The sequence below is a fragment of the Herpailurus yagouaroundi genome, unplaced genomic scaffold (genome assembly GCF_014898765.1).
Source record: "Herpailurus yagouaroundi ecotype Mexico unplaced genomic scaffold, PumYag 28, whole genome shotgun sequence".
NCBI classification, from domain to species: domain Eukaryota; kingdom Metazoa; phylum Chordata; class Mammalia; order Carnivora; family Felidae; genus Herpailurus; species Herpailurus yagouaroundi.
Genome location: NW_024412376.1, coordinates 46528924 through 46548281, shown reverse-complemented (window position 1 = coordinate 46548281; position 19358 = coordinate 46528924). Strand labels below are relative to the sequence as shown.

Genomic DNA, 19358 nt, shown 5'->3' with positions numbered 1-19358 from the left:
CTTATCTTTTCTTCTAAACTCCCAATGTACATGTCAGAAAGTTTCTCTTTCCCCACCCATGAGATCAAAAGACAAAAATGAATGACATAAATCGAACTAATTTTTCCCCTGGGGAGTTTTATGGATCATAGGGTTTATGTTCACTGAAATATTTCATTTATTTAAAACTTGTTATACCAAACTAGGTTTTCATATATTTTATAGTGTAGAAATGTACATTTATTTTTTAATATAAAGCCAAACACTATATGGCCATAGAACCTCCCGTCCAAATGGTTGTGTATGCACACCATGATTTATATATTTGTAGCTGTCATGAAGCTTCAGCTCTACAAACACCAGCATTTTATCTAGTAACTAACATATTTCAGTGTAGACTGAGCACAGCAAACCTTTAAAGTAGGACAAAATCCAAAGAAAACACTCAACATAAACAAAATATGTGGCAACACTAGAACAAACTATAAAAATTTTATAGGTGGTAGTTTGGCAAGACCTACATGACTTGTTTGTGTGCAAGCCAAGCTGAAGGACAGTAAAACTTAAAGCATTATAAATACAGGCAAAGATGCACATAAACACACACACACACACACACACACACACACGCTTTCACGCATTCTACATATTTAGAATCTCTGAGTTGTCTTTAACATGTCATTCTTCTTTTCTTTTCCATTATATTTCTTTTCCATAATAAATAAGCCAGTTGCCATTTCCCCTTATCCTTCAGGCATGCTAGATCAAATAACTGGTCTGTTTTTTAACACTAACCCTGTGTGTATCATGATTATTAAGTAATTCAGTAAACTTCTCAAAAGCAAGGTGTTACAGTGAGTACTTTGTAAGCAGAACCTCCCCCTTCCCTTCCCAACACATAATTGTAGTATGGGTCTCAAGAGATTAAATATCAAGGCTGTCTCAAGAAAACTCATACTGGAAATCTGAATTTTATAGTATTTTCAATCAGATGTGACCCATGGATTTTTTTTTTTAATTTTTTTTTTCAACGTTTATTTATTTTTGGGACAGAGAGAGACAGAGCATGAATGGGGGAGGGGCAGAGAGAGAGGGAGACACAGAATCGGAAACAGGCTCCAGGCTCTGAGCCATCAGCCCAGAGCCTGACGCGGGGCTCAAACTCACGGACCGCGAGATCGTGACCTGGCTGAAGTCGGAGGCTTAACCGACTGCGCCACCCAGGCGCCCCTGACCCATGGATTTTAAGAAGATAAAGCCACAGGCAGAAAAGCCATTAGTAGACTGTTGCACTATCACAGGCAATGCATGATGGTGGTTGGGATTAGAGCAGGTGGAGTGAACATGTACAAAAATGAATAAATGAGTTTTTTATGTTGTATACTTGAAATTAATATAATGTTATATATCAAATATGTCTCAAAAAAGAGAAAAATAAACAAAACAGAAAAAAACAACAGCACATAGTTCATGCAAAAGGCTGTTTCAAAAAAAGAAAGAAGATAATAAGGACAAAACTAGAAATAACTAAGACAACAGAAGACTAGAATTAATAAGTCCACAAGAATTCTCTTTCAAAAAATCAATAAAAATAAAGTATATTAATCTTTACAATAAGCATACAGAAGTTTTTTATACATGAAAAACTAAAATAGTGTTTTGTATGCATAAAAGAAGATTTTAGCAGGCCATATTCTTGAATATAAAGAGCAAAGATTCCAAATATTCAGTTCTTTTAAAAGTAATTTTGTTGTTGTCACTGTTTAATTTTCTTAATTACTTTGGTGTTGACAATGGAGAAACATGGAAACTAGCAAGTATAATAAGGAGGTAAGAGAAACGGAACATTGAAAAAGTGATATTGAAAATACTAAGTTTTTAGAAATGCAGCTCATTTGGCATTTCATTTTATAAATGTAATCTAACAAGTCCCAGATAATTAAAATTTATTTCTTTTTAAGTTTTTAATTTAATTATTTTGAGAGAGACAGACAGTACAAGTTGGGGAGGGGCAGACAGAGGGGAAGAGAGAATCCCAAGCAGGTTCTGCGCTGCCAGCGCAGGGTCAAACGTAGGGCTCAAAACCCATGGAGCCATGGGTTCACGACGTGAGCCAAAACCAAGAGCTTAACTGACTGAGCTACCCAAGCACCCCACCAGATAATTAAAATTTTAAATATAAAACAATTAAACAAAAATGTTGAAAGTATTAATATTGAACTGAACTCAAAATAAAGGGAAACTTTCGAAGTACCCCAAAAGGCCACGGAGAGTCCATGACATTTCAGTGGTTTCCTGTCAGCCCATGATAGAAACCACTAGGCATCCAAAAGACACTGCAAGGAATCAAGAATCCTTTTGTCACAGTTGCCATGAAAACAGAGTAAGCCCATCTTCATTTACCTACATATTTTCTTGAGGTAGGGAAGGGGGAAAACTTAAATTCTAAATGGTAATTTTCCAAAACAAAACAACAAAAACAAAAAACAAAACAGTCATCCACAATTTTTAGACCAAGTCTGAGGGAGAACTAAATTTTGAATAGACTTCGATGTTTGAATGTAAACTGCTTAAATTAAAAGAAATCAAGATATGGTTAGCTGGCAAGTCTATTCTTTAATTGTAAGAGTTTATGTATTTGCTTTCTATTGCTGTGTAGAAAATTACTATTCTAAAACCATCATCCAGAGATAAGCATTTTTATTATCTTCATATACATGTAACTAACGGTCTAGTATGTTTCTAGTCTATTTTTCCTTCTAGTTATTTATATATCAATAAAAATTAAGATGCAATAATTTTCACTATTTAGTGTCCTACACTTTTATTTAACATATAGTAGAATCACAGATTTATTCATAATACAACTCAGATGTGCAAGGAAAATTAACCATGATACCAGAGCATGATGGTCATAGGTACCATAATTCTGCTTCCCACAATAAGACTTATGAAAATGAGAGTAGATATAAAAAATAAAGACACAATATCCCTTCTGGGTGGTCGATTTAGAGGAAATTTACTGGGGTCTTTTTGGCCATTTTCTAGAGTGTGCATGTATCATTTTTTTAATGGAAAAAATCCAATATAATATAATATAATATAATATAATATAATATAATATAATATAATAATTTTCCCAGGACAGATTTCCAAGGATGCAAATGAAGTGCTTTGTACTGTTTAGAAGTACTAAAAGATAACAGCACTATGCCACCCGCAGTCTTCATCAAAGAAAGTAAGACAGTTCATCTAAGTTGTGAGGTTTAGGAGGGAGGTTGAGGTGAGTAAAGTACTTTCTGGGATCTGAGTAAGACTGGGGTTAAAAGAAGCTGAGAAAAGAACTTCAGAGTAAAGCTCTGTCCAGGCTGGAGATTCCATCCAACCAAGAGAAATGTTAGAAGTTCTTTTTGCAGGACAAGGCCCACTCTCAGATTCTTAATTTATTATATTATGTTATATCATATACATTTTATAATGTAATATAATTATATATTATATCAATTCATAGTACACTATAAATATGTCTTTTTTTAATGTTTATTCATTTTTGAGAGAGACAGATCATGAGTAGGGGAGGGGAGAAAGAAAGGGTGACACAGAATCCAAAGTAGACTCCAGCCTCTGAGTTGTCTGCACAGAGCCCAACATGGAGCTCAAACCCACAAACCATGAGATCATGACCTGAGCCAAAGTTGGATGCTCAACTGACTGAGCCACCCAGATGTCCCAAAATAATTCTTAATTGAATTAATTTCTCAGTTGGATGCATATGTCTTCAAGTAAATTTTTTAAGCAAGTTTTGTGAGCGGCATTTTTTGAGCTCCTGCATATTTATGTCACTTCCATTGCCTTCATTCATAAAATATTCATAACCTTGCCCTATACAATAAAGTGGGGCCATAGCCTTTCCTCTCAAAAAATCAGTAGATGCTATTCTATTGGCTTCTGCAGAGAAGTGTAAGGTTAGCCTGATTTTAGCATGTAAACAACAACAACAACAACAAAAAAAAAAACACCAAAGCTCCATAAGTTTTTACTGTTTTCTTTCAAACTTTTGCATGAGTTGTTCCTCCCTAAGAGTACTTCAAATTATTTGATAGTGCCCAACCCTGTGCCTTGTATATCTAACATCTTTTCCCCCATCATTCTGAACTTTTTTCACCCTCATTCAGTATTTGAGGAGAACTTATTATATTTGTCTTCCACATTACTGATACAATTTCTCAGTGTCAAATCTGTTTTCTCTGGCTCTCTGGATTTCAGTTGGTTGCTGCATTTTAAAATTTCATTATTCCTTCCATTATCTGTTTCTTTACAGCATTTTCCCTAAAGGATAATAATTCTTTTCTTATGGGTTTCTGATTCTGCTTCCTAATAACCATACCTTCTTACACTCTACTGAGATGGCTAGTCAGTTTTCCTATATTTTTCCTAATCTCCCTTTTGTGTCTTCACAAAAGTGTGATTTTTTCCCTCTTATTCTTTATAAAATGTTAAAGATTCATTGTTGAATTTTTAAAAACTAATTATGGGAGATTTACACAGAAAAGTTGGTGGAGAAAGCAGAAGGTATATGAAACAGGTTGGTCTTTACAGTGTCTAGCCAATTTTCAGATCTATCAGGTATTTATATAATTGAGTTCTATAGGATTGAAATTGGATTTTCTTCTCTGAAAAATTCCCAGTGTATACCGATGACAGTTCCTAGTTTTGTTCCTAGCAATGCAACTTCATATTTGGATTCACTGTTCCTTTGTGTCCACCAAAACTGCCCCCAGGCCTATCTATGTGTTTGGATTTTTTTTTTTTCTGTAAGTGCAAAGGAAAAAGAGATAGGAAGAGAAGAGAACAGGTAAATGGACAACACTTTGGTGTGCTAAAAAGTAATAAAACCAATTACAGAGGTTATGCGTACTAAACTTTAATGGCTTAATGGCTGCTTTCTCCTTACTCCCTACCCATTATTTCCCCGTGGGATTTACTGTCTGTGAATGGATAGAGAGATATTAACTGGAGTGAAGAAAAGATAGGGGTTAAAGGTAGCACTGTGGAAGATTCACAAGTAGTAGACATGCAGAAGGTCAGCTGATCAACCTTTAAGGGGTCTCTAAACTAATGAAGAAAGACAGACTGGAACAATAGTAGGGGTCTTTTCATTTTCTTTCCTATTATGTTGCAGTATTTTTAGATAAACAGCATTAGTGGTCCATCCACTAAGATGCTAAACCTTAAAATATTAGCCTAATAATTAGTGATCATGTTATAAACAGTACATTGTATAATAATAATGTATTATTATTTTTTAAATTTTAATATTGTGGTATGCTAATCAATTTCCATGTTTTGTGAAAGGTCATAATTTTCTATTTTTTGTGTCTTTATAGATTAGTTTTTTAATTAAAAAAATTTTTTTTTTAATGTTTATTTATTTTTGAGACAGAGACAGACAGAACATGAACAGTGAAGGGTCAGAGAGAGAAGGAGGCACAGAATCTGAAACAGGCTCCAGGCTCTGAGCTGTCAGCACAGAGCCCGACGCGGGGTTCGAACTCACGGAGTGTGAGATCATGACCTGAGCCGAAGTCGGCCGCTTAACCGACTGAGCCACCCAGGCACCCCTATTTTTAAAAATTTTAATTCCAGTGTAGTTAACATACAGTGTTCTACTAATTTTAGGCGTACAATATAGTACTTCAACAATTCCATACATTACTCAGTGCTCATCACAATAAGTGTACTCTTAATCACCTGACCTTTATCACCCATCACCAATCCCTCCTTTCTGGTAACCATCTGTTGGTTCTCTATATTTAAGAGTTTGTTTTTCAGTTTGTCTTTTTGTTTTCTTTGTCCATTTGCTTTGTTTCTTAAACTCCACATATGAGTGAAATCATACGGTATTTGTCTTCTGCTGACTGGTTTATTTCACTTTGCATTATATTTTCTAGATCCATCCATGTTGTTGCAAATGACAAGGTTTTATTCTTGTTTATGGCTGAATAATATTCTGATATATATATATATATATATATATATATATATATATATATATATATATCACCTACTAATGGGCATTTAGATTGCTTACATAATTTGGCTATTGTAAATAATACTGCAATAAACATAGGCATGCATGTATTCCTTTGAATTAGTTGTTTTGTATTCTTTGGGTAAGTGCCCACTAATGGGACTATTGGATTATGGGGACCTCAGAAGAAGAAGAGAGATTAAAAAAAAAAAAAAAGGCAGAAAAATTTTGAAGAACTAATAGCTGAAAGCTTCCTGAATTTGGGGAAGGAAACAGAAACCCAGACCCAGGAGGCACAGAGATCCCACAGCAAAATTTACCCAAGGAGGTCCTCACCAAGACACATAGTAATTAAAATGGCAAAAATCAGTGATAAAGAAAGAATTTTAAAAGCATCCAGAATAGTTACATATACAGGAAACCTCATAAGGCTATCAGCAGATTTTTCAACAGAAACCCTACAGGCCAAAAGGTACTGGCATTATACAGATATTTTAGTGGGAATTTAGGACTGGCTAACTTAGATGGAATTTTCAGGGGCCATTTTTAGGGCAAGGCCTAACTCTATTTTTTTTTAAATCTGCCACCTCTGGCAACTCCTCTTCTGTGGTTCTCAGCTGAAATAAACGTGCTATGACCTCTAACTCATGCTTGTTTATGGAGTCCTTCCTTATTCTATAATCCCTGTGAGGAACAGTTATTCTCTATAAAACTTCCATATGAAATGTGATCTTTACATAACACTAGTGGGAATAATTCTTAGTGTTCAATAATCTAGAATACAACAATGCTGAGGATGAGAATTCTTTTATGACTTTGAAGATCCAAACTCTTATAAACTTGTTTATCCTTCCTAGGAATTTGTTGTTTTCATTACATACTCTTAGTACTAGCTATAGATAAGGATGATATTGAATAATTTGGCTTACATTAATTCATTCTTGCCGCTGGCTCTTATAAGTAGTCTGCTTAGTTTCCTGAACATGTTACAGCTTCTCTTGACCCAAGTCAATATCTGTTGTCTGATTTTTGTGGTCTGATTATCTTCACTCTCCTACTCTCAAATATATATCTCCTTGTCCCTCTTTCAATATTTATTTCCCTGAGTCCAGGTTGTTTCCTTACAACCCAATTTCCTATCTGATTTTCTCTAAAATCTTGGCTGTGTGTTTTTTCTTTTACTTATTCCTCACATAGAAATATAGTATCTGTGTGGTCATTCCTATTCTAAAATATACTGTCAATATTGCCAGGTTTGACCTGCTTTGTACATTGTTTGCTCACTGTTTTAGATCAAGATGATATCCTTGGGAACGGTAGAATCTACCAAAAGGGTACCTACTATTAAGTAACTTGGTGTATTAATGTGAACATAGGCCAGAAATCCAAATTTTAGACATTTCACACTTATGTATGTATTTCAGCAATTACAAGTGTTACAAAAGTATCTGCTAATTTTCTGAAATGTAGGCCCTTAACAGTGCTTAGTATAATGTAGTATTCAGCATTTTTAAAGTCACTAGAGGTTTATAAGGCAGAAAAACAAATTGTTTGATCTGTCATGGCTCAGAGATATTCTTATTAACAAACAGTTCCCAGATCTTTCTGTTTTACTATGGCAATAGATTTAATTTTGCTAGATAACAACGCCATCCATTAATATAGCATACTTTATGAATCATCTAAAAGAATTTTTAGACCAACAAATATCTGAAAGCCTTGTTACAGGTGAGTAGTCCAAAGAGCCCAGGAGGCATTTCTTACAGAAACAGTAATCATAAGCAGATGAGGTAAAGACAAAAGGATTATTAGTAAGGTCAAAGTTCAGATTACTAGATACACACCAACTATATAATAGAAATAAATAGAAGCAATAAGTGAGAGTCATATATGTAAGTTTAAAGTTTCTAGTAGTCATAATTTAAAAGTTAAAAAAGCAAGGGAAGTTAATATTTTATTTAACCTCCATATACCCCAAATTTTAGTAATTTCATTATAAAATAGGCCTTTTTATATTTGTGTGATAAGAATTCAAAATCTTGTGTGTATTTTACACTTAAAGAACATTTTTAATTGGACTAGTAGCATTTCAAATGATTAACAGCCATACAGGGCTAATGGCTGGGCAGTAAAAGTCTAGATTTTTGTGTTATAATCATACTTTGAGAAAAAATGTTTTGTAGAAAAAATAATGTGAAAGATAATCATAAATTATTTTCTCTTACCTACACAAGTCTTCTTTTATGTGAAGAGAAATCAATTCCTTAGGAATATGAAAAGAAAGTATGCTCTCTGACATCTGCTCCCGGATTCGCATCCACTTATTGTCAGATGTAGGAAATCTATATAATTTACACACTGGGTTCTTTAACACTGGGAGGGAAGAAAAAAAATAAAAGGTTAGTAGTTAAATTATAAATACATGCACATTAGATAAAGATCAATTAACATAATTATTAATCATTGTACCACTCTAATTATTTGTTTAATCAAAATTTGGTTTTATCATAATTCATTAGTGCATTTGAATTTCTAACAATTTCGTTCTTCTGTTTTCCTCAGTAGCTTCTGAGATATAAAGTTGTTATTAAATTAAAAAATAATACATCAAATTCCAATTCATAAATGTGGCTATTGTGGTTCTCTAATTTACCACCTATTAATTTCTTTCTCTTCCAAAGATTTTCTTAAAGCATATGTATTTATAAATATACGTAAAATATATGTACTTACATATAATACACACGAAAAATATATTTCTGAATTTTTTCTGATCATTGTTAGTCAACTTTGCTCACTTATACAGTAGATGACAACTGACATGTTATTTCTGAGGTTTCAAATGGCCCTACTACTAAAAATGGTTTATTTCTTAATTGCCAGAAAGGTTCCTTGGATTAAGCTCTAGTACAATTCAAATATTACGTATACTTTAGTGCCGATGAGTCAATAAAATACTTTCCTAACATTATATATTGTGAGAAACAAGAAAAGGAGGCTCTGAAAAAACTGTATTTGTGGATGGAAAGTAATTAGGGAAGAAATACAAGATTATGCCATCCAGGATTTTAATAGATTTAGGGGAAAAATGGAGGGCCAGAGATTAAGATAATGCTTGATACTTTTTTCATGAGGCCAGTATATCTACCACACTCCCAAGCCATTTATTTCAGGTCAGAAATTGATTGCCACTGCTGTTTAGCATTGAATGCCTTTGTTTCACTTATACACCAAAGTTTAATGGTCAATATATTATCAAGTCAATCATCAGTCAAATATTTATGGTTATTTGGCTCCAGTTTATTAATAAAACTGATTAAAAACAAAATTTGATATTGAAATGGAGCACAGGTTACGTGGGCCAAGACTACTCAATATATAAGGTAAAATTCCTTTCAAAATTTAGGGCTCCCTAAGACTGTATCTCATTCACGACTTGGGTAAATATATAACAGCTTTTTGAACATTAAAATGAGGATCTATTCATCCATTCCTCTGCAATCATCCATTCTCAGAGGCATAGTCTATACATTATCATTGTCAGAATTGATGATATATCAAAAACCTTGATTTCAAAGATCCCATTCTTCAACAACTAGATTCAAATCTTCTAGTATACCTACCTACCCACTACTAAGAATTAGCCAAAGTGGTCACTTTTCAAAAACACCAATAGAAGCCAGAATATAGTGGAATATTTCCAATATGTTGAGAGAAAATATTTAAAATCTAGAGTTGTATGCCCAGTTAAAAAAAAATTAAAATAAAATCTAGAGTTATATGCCTGAAGAGATGATATTTTTAACATAAACATTATCTATAAGTTTTATCAATTAGATTATGTCACAAATCCATATATCAAATTAATTTTATTTATTTTCTTTCTTATTGAAGTATAATTGACATATAACATTATATTAGTTTCAGGTGTACAATGTAATGATTCAATATTTACATACTGTACTGCAGAATGATCACCACAATAAGTCTAGTTGACATCACCATCATAGCTATAATTTTTTTCTTGTGATGAGAACTTTTAAGGCGTACTCTTTTAATAACTTTAAACTACAGTATTATTAACTATAGTCACCATGTTGTATATTATATCCCTAAGACTTACTTATTTTATAACTGGAAAAGTGTACCTTTTGACTCCTTTCACCCATTTCACCCACAGCCACCCCTAGCTCTGGCAACAACTAATCTGTTCTCTGTATCCATTAGCTTGTTTTTTGTTTGTTTGTTTGTTTGTTTGTTTGTTTTTTTACTAGATTACACATATAAAAGAGGTCATATGATATTTATCTTTCTTGGTCTGACTTATCTCACTTAGTGTAATTCCCTCAAGGTCCATTCATGATGTCACAAATGACAAGATTTCATTCTTTTTTTATGGCTGAGTAATATTCCATTATATATATAGATATCTATTGATGGATCAATTAATCAATTGATAGACCAATATCACATTTTCTTTATCTATTCATCTGCTAGTGGACACTTAAATTATTTCCATGTCTTGGCTATTATAAACAATGCTGCTATGAACATGTTGGTGCAGATACCTTCTCAAGTTAATGTTTTAATTTCCTTTGGATATATTCCCAGAAGCAAAATTACTGGATAGTATGGTAATTCTATTTTTAATTTTTTTAGGAACCTCAATACTGTTTTCCACAGCACCTACACCCATTTACAATCCTACTAACAGAGAACAAGGGTTCCCTTTTCTCTACACATTCTTTCCAACACTTGTTATTTCTTTTTTTTTTTTTTTTGATAATTGCCATTCTAATAGGTGTGAGGTAATAGTTCTTTATGATTTTGATTTGCATTTCCCTGATGATCAGTAATATTGAATATCTTTTCATGTACCTGTTAGCCATCTTTATGTCTTCTTTGGGAAAGTGTTTATTCATATTCTCTGCCCATTTTTTAATCAGATTTTTTTTTTTGCTATTGAATTTTATGATTTCTTTATATATTTTGTAGATTGGGCCTCATCAGATATATTTTCTTTCATCTGAAATATAAGTGAGCCTATAAAAGAAATGATAATATTCCATTTTCTTTTTCTTCTTTTTTCAAGTTTTCATTTAAATTCTAGTTAGTTAAGATATAGGGTCAAATTTGTTTCAGGTGTAGAATTTAGTTATTCATCACATATAATTCTCAGTGCTCATCGCAAGTGCCCTCCTTAATATCCATCACCCATTTAGTCCGTCCCCACTCACCTCCCTCCATCAGCCCTTTGTTAAGAGTCTCTTTTTTTTAAATTAATTTTTTTTAATGTTTATTTATTTTTGAGAGAAAGAGAGATAAAGCATGAGTGGTGGAGGGACATAGAGAGAAAGAGGGAGCCACAGAATCCGAAACAGGCTCCAGGCTCCAAACTGTCAGCACAGAGTCCGACGCGGGGCTGGAACCCACAAACCGTGAGATGGTGACCTGAGCCGAAGTTGGACGCTTAACTGACTGAGCCACCCCGGCGCCCCTGTAGTTAAGAGTCTCTTATAGTTTGCTTCCCTCTCTCTTTTTTTTCCCTTCCCCCTATGTCATTAATTTTTAAAGTGACAATGTTTCAAAGATGTAAGAATTTTACTACAACCTCAATTCCATCTCTAGAGTTTGAGAAGAAAAGGAAGTATGTATTGAATTCAACATAGTATCAGTAAGGTTAAACCATTTATGGGATCTCATGAATTCTAATATAGCTAACATGATCAGAAATATATATGCATTCTTTCATAGTAAGACAAAAACTCAACCTCTGAAATGTCCAAAATTGTCCTTAGTAACCTAAGTAAATATTCAATTACTTAGTTTGTGTATACTCAGTTTATGTGCTTCTTTTAAACCTCTGTTTTGTTTTGTTTTTTCGAGATTATACAGAATTTTTGTATTTCCCAAACTCTGGTTAAGAATCCTTCATTTTTCTTGTCTTTTATAAACAGTAAAGAATAGTTATTTTTTGGAGAATTTGAATTAAGATACAAAACATAAAATGCTTCATTTCCTCAGTTATCCCAAAAGTAGCCTTTCCACTTTTGATTTTATTGTTTTTATTTTAATGCTCTTCAGTGTGTTTAAGTATCAACCTTCACTGAAATGGCTTAAGCAGAAGTCAAGGGCAGTTTGATTAATGAGTTCTAGAACTCTCCTCTGACCATCTGGTACATATCAAACAAGGACTCTGTGGGAATGCTACTGTTTTTAAAGAAAACGCTTGGGACAAATTTAAAACAAAAACTCAGGCAACTTGATCAATCTCAATTATATCTCCCAACTAACTTTCATGTTACAGGTTCTGATCTTTTGAAATTCATAGATCTGCAAACATTAGTACTATATCAGGATCTCAATGTAGCTATAGTGGGGTCCACCTTACAACCCAGTTTCATTCAGCAGCATTTCTTATTAAACACCTACTATGTATAAAGCAAGAACATATATTCGGTATCTTAAAATATCATAAAATGGAGTATGACTTAAAAAATGAAAAAAAAATATGGCCTAACATTTTTACTGCTATGCAAATGTATTGCACTGGTTACAAGAAAGACCAGATAGGATGTTCTTAACTCAAAATTCTTACTGTGTTGATAATGGGGAGATTTTGTCATCTTCATATAAAACAAAGGCATATTGTATTCATGCACCAAATACTGAACAATGGATCATAAATTATGAATGCTTGTGTAACCTTGTTTTAATGTTTCTTCCTTATAGAAGACATTCAATTCCAACAATTCTGCATACCCATTCCAGCTGTGTGAATGAGTCCATCACTTTCAGCTCTGGCTCATCATTGATGCCAAGTTTTTCTTTATGTAGGAGATGCATTTCTGACCATACAATAGGCCTGTCAGAACACTATCTAACATCTATTATAAATTCTTTAAAGAGACCCCTGTGTGTGTGTATGCTCTTCATTTTTTTGACTGCTTTTGCCAAAACAATTGCTAAAAATATCATGTAACTGATTCTACCAAGAGAAAAGTAGCAGAGATATTTTGGACTACATCATGGTCTTGAGATGACTTAAGAGTAAAGTTCTAAGTTGGTACAGATGTTGTTACATTTCTTTGAAGTCCACTCTCTATGGTGAGCACAGGAACAGAAAGTAGATGGCAGATCCCCCCCCACCCCCCCACACCAAATTGCAGCACAACTCGAATTTCTATATTGTTTTCTCTCAGACACCATAGCAGCGCTTCTTTAACAAGGTATCTTGCTAAGAAATTGTGAAAGCCAAGCTGTCCCAATTCTGAATTATCAAAGTAAAGACGCCAAAGAAATGTTCAACAGAGCCAACACATAGACGACACATTAAAAACAAAACAGCATGGCTGTTCAAGAGAACTGGGGCAGAAAGGATAAACCAGAAAGATACCATAGGAATTTGTTTTTTTCCTTTTTCTGTGTTAGGGGTGTCAGTGGATAGACAAGAAACTTTGCAAATTTAGATTTAGGGACAAAGGAGTTATCAAAAAACCAAACACTTCCTCTGGTTGTCTTTAATATATTTCTCAAGTGGAAGCTCATATGTGATTATCCTCATGAACTTTCTTGCATTCAGGAGGTGGTAGGAGTCACATATTTAAATGGAATCTGACTTTATTGGCTTTAAGCCTTAAAAAAATCATTATTTTGGGGCGCCTGGGTGGCTCAGTCGGTTAAGCGTCCGACTTCAGCCCGGGTCACGATCTCGCGGTCCGTGAGTTTGAGCCCCGCGTCGGGCTCTGGGCTGAATGGCTCAGAGCCTGGAGCCTGCTTCTGATTCTGTGTCTCCCTCTCTCTCTGCCCCTCCCCCGTTCATGCTCTGTCTCTCTCTGTCTCAAAAATAAATAAACATTAAAAAAAAATCATTATTTTAATGTCCTACAGATTCTTGTAGAGAATTCATTCTGTTGCTTTTAACTATGCAGTTTAATAGTTTAATTATTCAGCTGAATGTACATGCATTGCCTGTTCTCCAAATGCTACATTATACTTACTAAAGATAAGTCTGTGTAATCCAATTAGATACTGACATTCCCTCATTTGTACTTGGAAATATCTTAGATTTATATACATCCAAAATGTAGGTTGGCTCTTTTTAAGACTGGATGAGAACTGAAAAACCTAAATAGAAATCACTAAAACACCATCCTGAACATGGTTATTGAAAAGAGACAGTAAGGAGACCTGACAGGAACACAGAAAACACAGCAAAGAGAGATCTGTTTACAAATAATAAAGATGAAATAAGTTGTTAAAAAAATGAACTCCTAAGAATGTTTCATTAATTTTCTCTAGATCTGTTATAAAATCTAACTTATGTTATTGTTTGTGTTGTTTTTAAAGGAGAAACAGAAAAAATGGAATAGAAAATAGGATATTTTCTATCTTGAACAAAATGCTGCTTCTCTAGTCAAACCCATAAGCTCTTGGCCCTCCATCTTCAATCTAAGGCCAAGAATAAGAAAAACTATTATAGATGTCAGACTAGGACATAAAGATAATATTTGTGGGCATTTAGTCTCCAGTTGGTGATAAATTGGTAAGTTTAGTGTATACAATTTGGGTTTTAGTTTTTAGGTGATCAGAAAATGATTTGCTTCATTCTCTCTAGTTTGCATGATTTTCTCTGTTCATTCTAGTTCAGTCATAAAGTAAAAGATACAACCAGGAGAGGTAGACGGTGGTTCATATTTCATTCTGAGCAACCTGAAATAACCTATAGTCCTCTGAACTCAAGCTGTTTCTCACCAATTTCCTTCTGTTCAAGGCATTCCTTGCACCTCAAAGGAACACCTCTCTTTTCTGGCTATACGCAACCTTCCTATAAACTCAGCTGAGCTAGAACCTCCTCTGGGAAGCCTTCCTTGACCTCCACCTCATCCTTCCCTACAGGTTTCTCTCCTTTGTACTTCGTATCCCCAGCTCTGTCATGGTTTTTACCAGTTGTGCTACAATTGTCTACTTACTGTTCCAGGTCACCCATTAGAGTGTGAACTTCGTGAAGGCTAGGACAGTGCTGTTTTGTTCTTGTCCTCATTTTATCTCCTGCACCTAGCACAGTGCCCAGTAAAAATAAACATTCCACAGAAATAAGCTTAAACCTTTCAACTCATGTTTCCCGTCACTACTTTTCCCAGGAGAACAGTTAGAGCACCAACAACTGTGTGAAGAGAGAGGGAAAAATGCAAGAGTGAAGAATACAATTGAAAACCTCACTTCAAGGGAGCACAGGCATCAGAATGAAGGATGGAAAAAAAAAAAAAAAACATGATTGAGAGAAAGGTATCCTCACATTTGTCCACAAAATGTTGGCTTTTTAACTCTATCATCTTCTTGCCTTCATTTTTCTTCTAGTTTACCTAGGTGGGGAGTGTAGGAGGTAATGGACTGATACCAGGAAGACAGCTGAAGCACTTAAAGGTGTCTAAGACATGATTTCATTGATTATTAGATCATGAAATTCACTCTTCCATTGAAGCTACTTAACATCCTAAATATATTAGTACACAGTAATGAAAACATATGGTAATTCCCAAAGAGCAAAGTTAATGGACTCTGTCCCATTTGTTAAAACAGCAGAGGGCAAAGAAATCTGGTGAGTAAGTATAAAAGATCAAAGGCCAGTATTAGAAGTCAAAATTGCCCCAGATTTTACATATTAGAGAGTTACAAATACAAGGACAAAATCTATTTAAACTAGTGTGGGTAAAATACAACAGAGATATCTTTGTTTATACAAAATGATGTCATCTAAAGTCTGACAAGGTAGTAGATTTCACAGCTCATGAATAAACAGAAAAAAATAAAGGGGGAAACTGGGGATTTGCCTTTCGGTTGGAATTCATCAGGACTCAAAATGAGTATAAAGGGACATATTTTTGACAATCTCTTAAAATAATGTGAGTCATGCATTGCTTTGGATGGGAGTGTTAGTGAGGAGAACATTACCCCAATATTTGGCTCATGTGGTATTGTGAGAGGCAGATAAATTCTATGGTGTCATATGAGGCAGAAAACATTTTTTTAAAGTAATCTCTACACTCAACGTGGGGCTCAAACTCATGACCCCAAGATTAAGAGTCACATGCTGTATGGACTGGAGGCAGCAAACACTTAAAAATGAGAATTTGGCAGTAATTTTGAAGTAAAGTGATAAATTCTTTGATTTAAAAGCTCAATAATTAAATTTAAACATCTTTCTCATGGAGAGAATAACAATGTCATTTTCTGTTACATGAAGCATAAATTGAGATGATAAGATACACTGGCTATCAGCCATCTGACAAGCATTTATTGAGTTTCTATTGTGTTCTGGCCCTGGAGATACAGAAATAAATAAGCAATGCTCTTTTTTCTTAAAAAGCATATAATCTAGCATCTTCTGCAAAGTGGTGGATGGCTTAACCCCAATTTGAGAAAAAGAATAAAAGATACAGTGGCCTATTTTGAGAAAAACCGTGATTCATCTGTGAAGCAAGAAATGCAAAACACCAATAAATTCTCTGAATAGGAAGGCAACTGCATGGATTTAGGATGGAGAGATGGCCGGTCTCCTCATTTTTGTTTAGATTCCACCTTACACAGTCACGGAAATCACAGCTGTCAGATATCCCCTCTATGAATATGAAGGACAGTATACACGTTAATCTACAGCATGAAAGTGGCCTTTAAAGAATATAAAGGATAATTTCATGACTCAGGAAGTATGGAATTCAACCAAGAAAGTTGCTGTATCAGATCTAATGCTTGCTGACAGGGGAAAACTCACTCAAAATGTGAAGAAAATAGGAAACCTTGTGACAGGGCCCATTAGTTCCTCAGATTTGGCATAGTAACAGAAGGGTCTATGGGCTGACGTGCATTATACTTTTACAAGGAGAGCTGGAAGAATTGGGAATATAGAGAGAATTATCTTTCTGACAGAATTTTAAAAAGGTATTATTTTTGGTCAGGCTTATTAAATATAAATAACTTCTGAGAAAGACAACTGTGACAATGACAAAAAATTAGTATGTGACTCCACATGAAACTGATTAAAACAAATGCATTTATGAAATAAATAGCTGAATTATGCTATATTGACTTCACACGTGTGAGAGCTAAAAAAGGAAGTCAAAGACTGTCCTGGTTAATGTGATCATTTGAAAAGCACTGATGTGGGGCGCCTGGGTGGCGCAGTCGGTTAAGCGGCCGACTTCAGCTCAGGTCATGATCTCGCCGTCCATAAGTTCGAGCCCCGCGTCGGGCTCTGGGCTGATGGCTCGGAGCCTGGAGCCTGTTTCAGATTCTGTGTCTCCCTCTCTCTCTGCCCCTCCCCTGTTCATGCTCTGGCTCTCCCTGTCTCAAAAATAAATAAAATGTTAAAAAAAAAAAAAGAAGAAAAAAGAAAAGCACTGATGTGCGAAGAGGCTGACCCATGTATTTGGGTCACGGTGCTGGTGGGCAAATCTAAGCTTTGATACCAGTCCTTCCGACAGCCTGTCCAGTGCTCTTATATTAATACCACAAGAGCTATTTGGTATTGTTTGGCTGCAGAGAAGTCCCTCAGTTGACGTGACTTAGCAGGACACGTGAGAGACCCAACTGCACTCCTCTGTTCCCCACCCTACTCCCGCCAACAACAAGCAGTTTTAAGCTTTCTTACTACCATTTTGCTTCAATGAATAAGCAAATAACCAAATGAATAAGCAAAGAACTGTTTTAACAAATTTATGTTATGACCTACATAATTAGAGAGTCAAACTACATAAGAACTTCACATTTCTAATACTTACTGTGTCTTCTAGTGTGTCTTGTTTCAGAGAATGTAAATGCAGCTGCTGAAAGGACTGTTTTCCCATAAAGCTAAGGTACTTACAGAACTTTCTTAAGGAATTGTAAATTCTGCCCCCACCCCCTCCTTTCTCTCCTTCTGCCCTCCATTCCCCAGACTCCCAACATACACATTCACCTTGCAAGGCAAGCAAGGCATGAAAAAGGTGAGAACTCAGGGGTAAGAGCTTTTTTTCTTGTTAGTCTTACAATAGATGAGTGAATTTCCTGAATTATAAATTAAACCTCTAGAGATATAAATAGAATAGTGAAGAGCTGCTATGAGATATGACATTCTCTTCCATTCACTCAATAAGTACTTCATAACTCACTTGAGGCTGGCAAGTTCCACATAATACATTAATACAAAGACTTGAAAAAAATGTCAGTAGCTCTCTTTGCCTACAGATTAAAAAAAAATACCACATGGGAATATAATAGATTAATTCCAAAGTTGCTGAGTTTACATAGAAAAATAAATAGAACAATAGACAAAGGTACACACAAGCCAAAGTCATACATATTCTATACCTGTATGATGCACTTTTGTATTTTAAGCAGAAACATTTCACATAGAGAACCTAGTTGCATTTAAATACTTTTTAAAAATCTAGCTTTTATAACATTTGATTCCCATTTAGTTTTATCTTTCCCTATTGTAAGATGGCTCGAAGAAAATATTTGTGGTAAATATCCCAGGTTCTGAGTGTTCCTCTGGATCACATGGACTAAGGACATTGAGAAATATCATTAGAGGAGCACCTGGGTGGCTCAGTCGGTTAAGCGTCCAACTCTTGACTTTGGCTCAGGTCATGATCTCATGGTCTGTGAGTTTAAGCCCTGCATCAGGCTCTGTGCTGACAGCATGGAGCCTGCTTGGGATTCTCTCTCTCCCTTTCTCTCTGCCCCTCCTCTGCTCAACCTCTTTCTCTCTCTCTCAAAATAAATAAACATTAAAAAAAAAGAAAAGAAATATCATCAGAACTAAGTGGAGTATCACCACCCAAACTGTCACCTCCATAAAAGGAGAAAGGCAGTAACCAATCATCTTTCACTCCACTAAGTATATTTAAATTATGGAAAGCAGCTGCCTCCATCAGTTCCATGTCAGTTGCCTTTGTAGTATAACAATTGATGCATTAGGAATAGTATCCTAGTAATCTGGAATAGTTAGTATGCCTCTAAGACTCATGCCTTACAGATTTTATGGCACAGGTATATGGAGGTACAGGTTTATTTTTCACTGTGTTCCTTCTGTCTCTTCTTCCTTAGGTAATATATTTTCTTACTTAGAAAGCCATTTTTCTCTTTCTCCTTGAAATGCATATTAAGCCAATCAGTATTTTAAAATGGCATTTCTTTCTCTGTGCATAAAAAACTACAAGGTTCACATGAATGAATTACTAAAAAGTTATAAATATAATGTAGATGATTGTGGTGATAACCTGATTCATCCAAACTGTATTTAACATGTACTTAATATGTACTTAATATGTCCCACACTCAATTTTATTTCTCAAAATTGACATTT

The 19358-nt window shown here is 34.7% G+C and overlaps 1 protein-coding gene and 1 long non-coding RNA gene across 10 annotated transcripts in view; one reads left to right on the top strand and one right to left on the bottom strand.

Annotated features, from left to right (window-relative positions):
• The window catches only part of INPP4B (inositol polyphosphate-4-phosphatase type II B), a 789997-nt gene that overhangs the window by 194073 nt on the left and 576566 nt on the right, over nucleotides 1-19358 (bottom strand). For all 9 annotated transcript variants that reach the window (XM_040473200.1, XM_040473128.1, XM_040473146.1 and 6 more), the window contains one exon: nucleotides 8236-8383. In XM_040473200.1, coding sequence (XP_040329134.1) covers nucleotides 8236-8383 — 148 coding nt within the window. The remainder of the gene's footprint in view (nucleotides 1-8235; nucleotides 8384-19358) is intronic.
• On the top strand, nucleotides 6961-15293 carry LOC121029289 (uncharacterized). The gene is made up of 2 exons (XR_005789659.1): nucleotides 6961-7421; nucleotides 15154-15293. It is a non-coding gene; the product is annotated as an uncharacterized LOC121029289 (long non-coding RNA).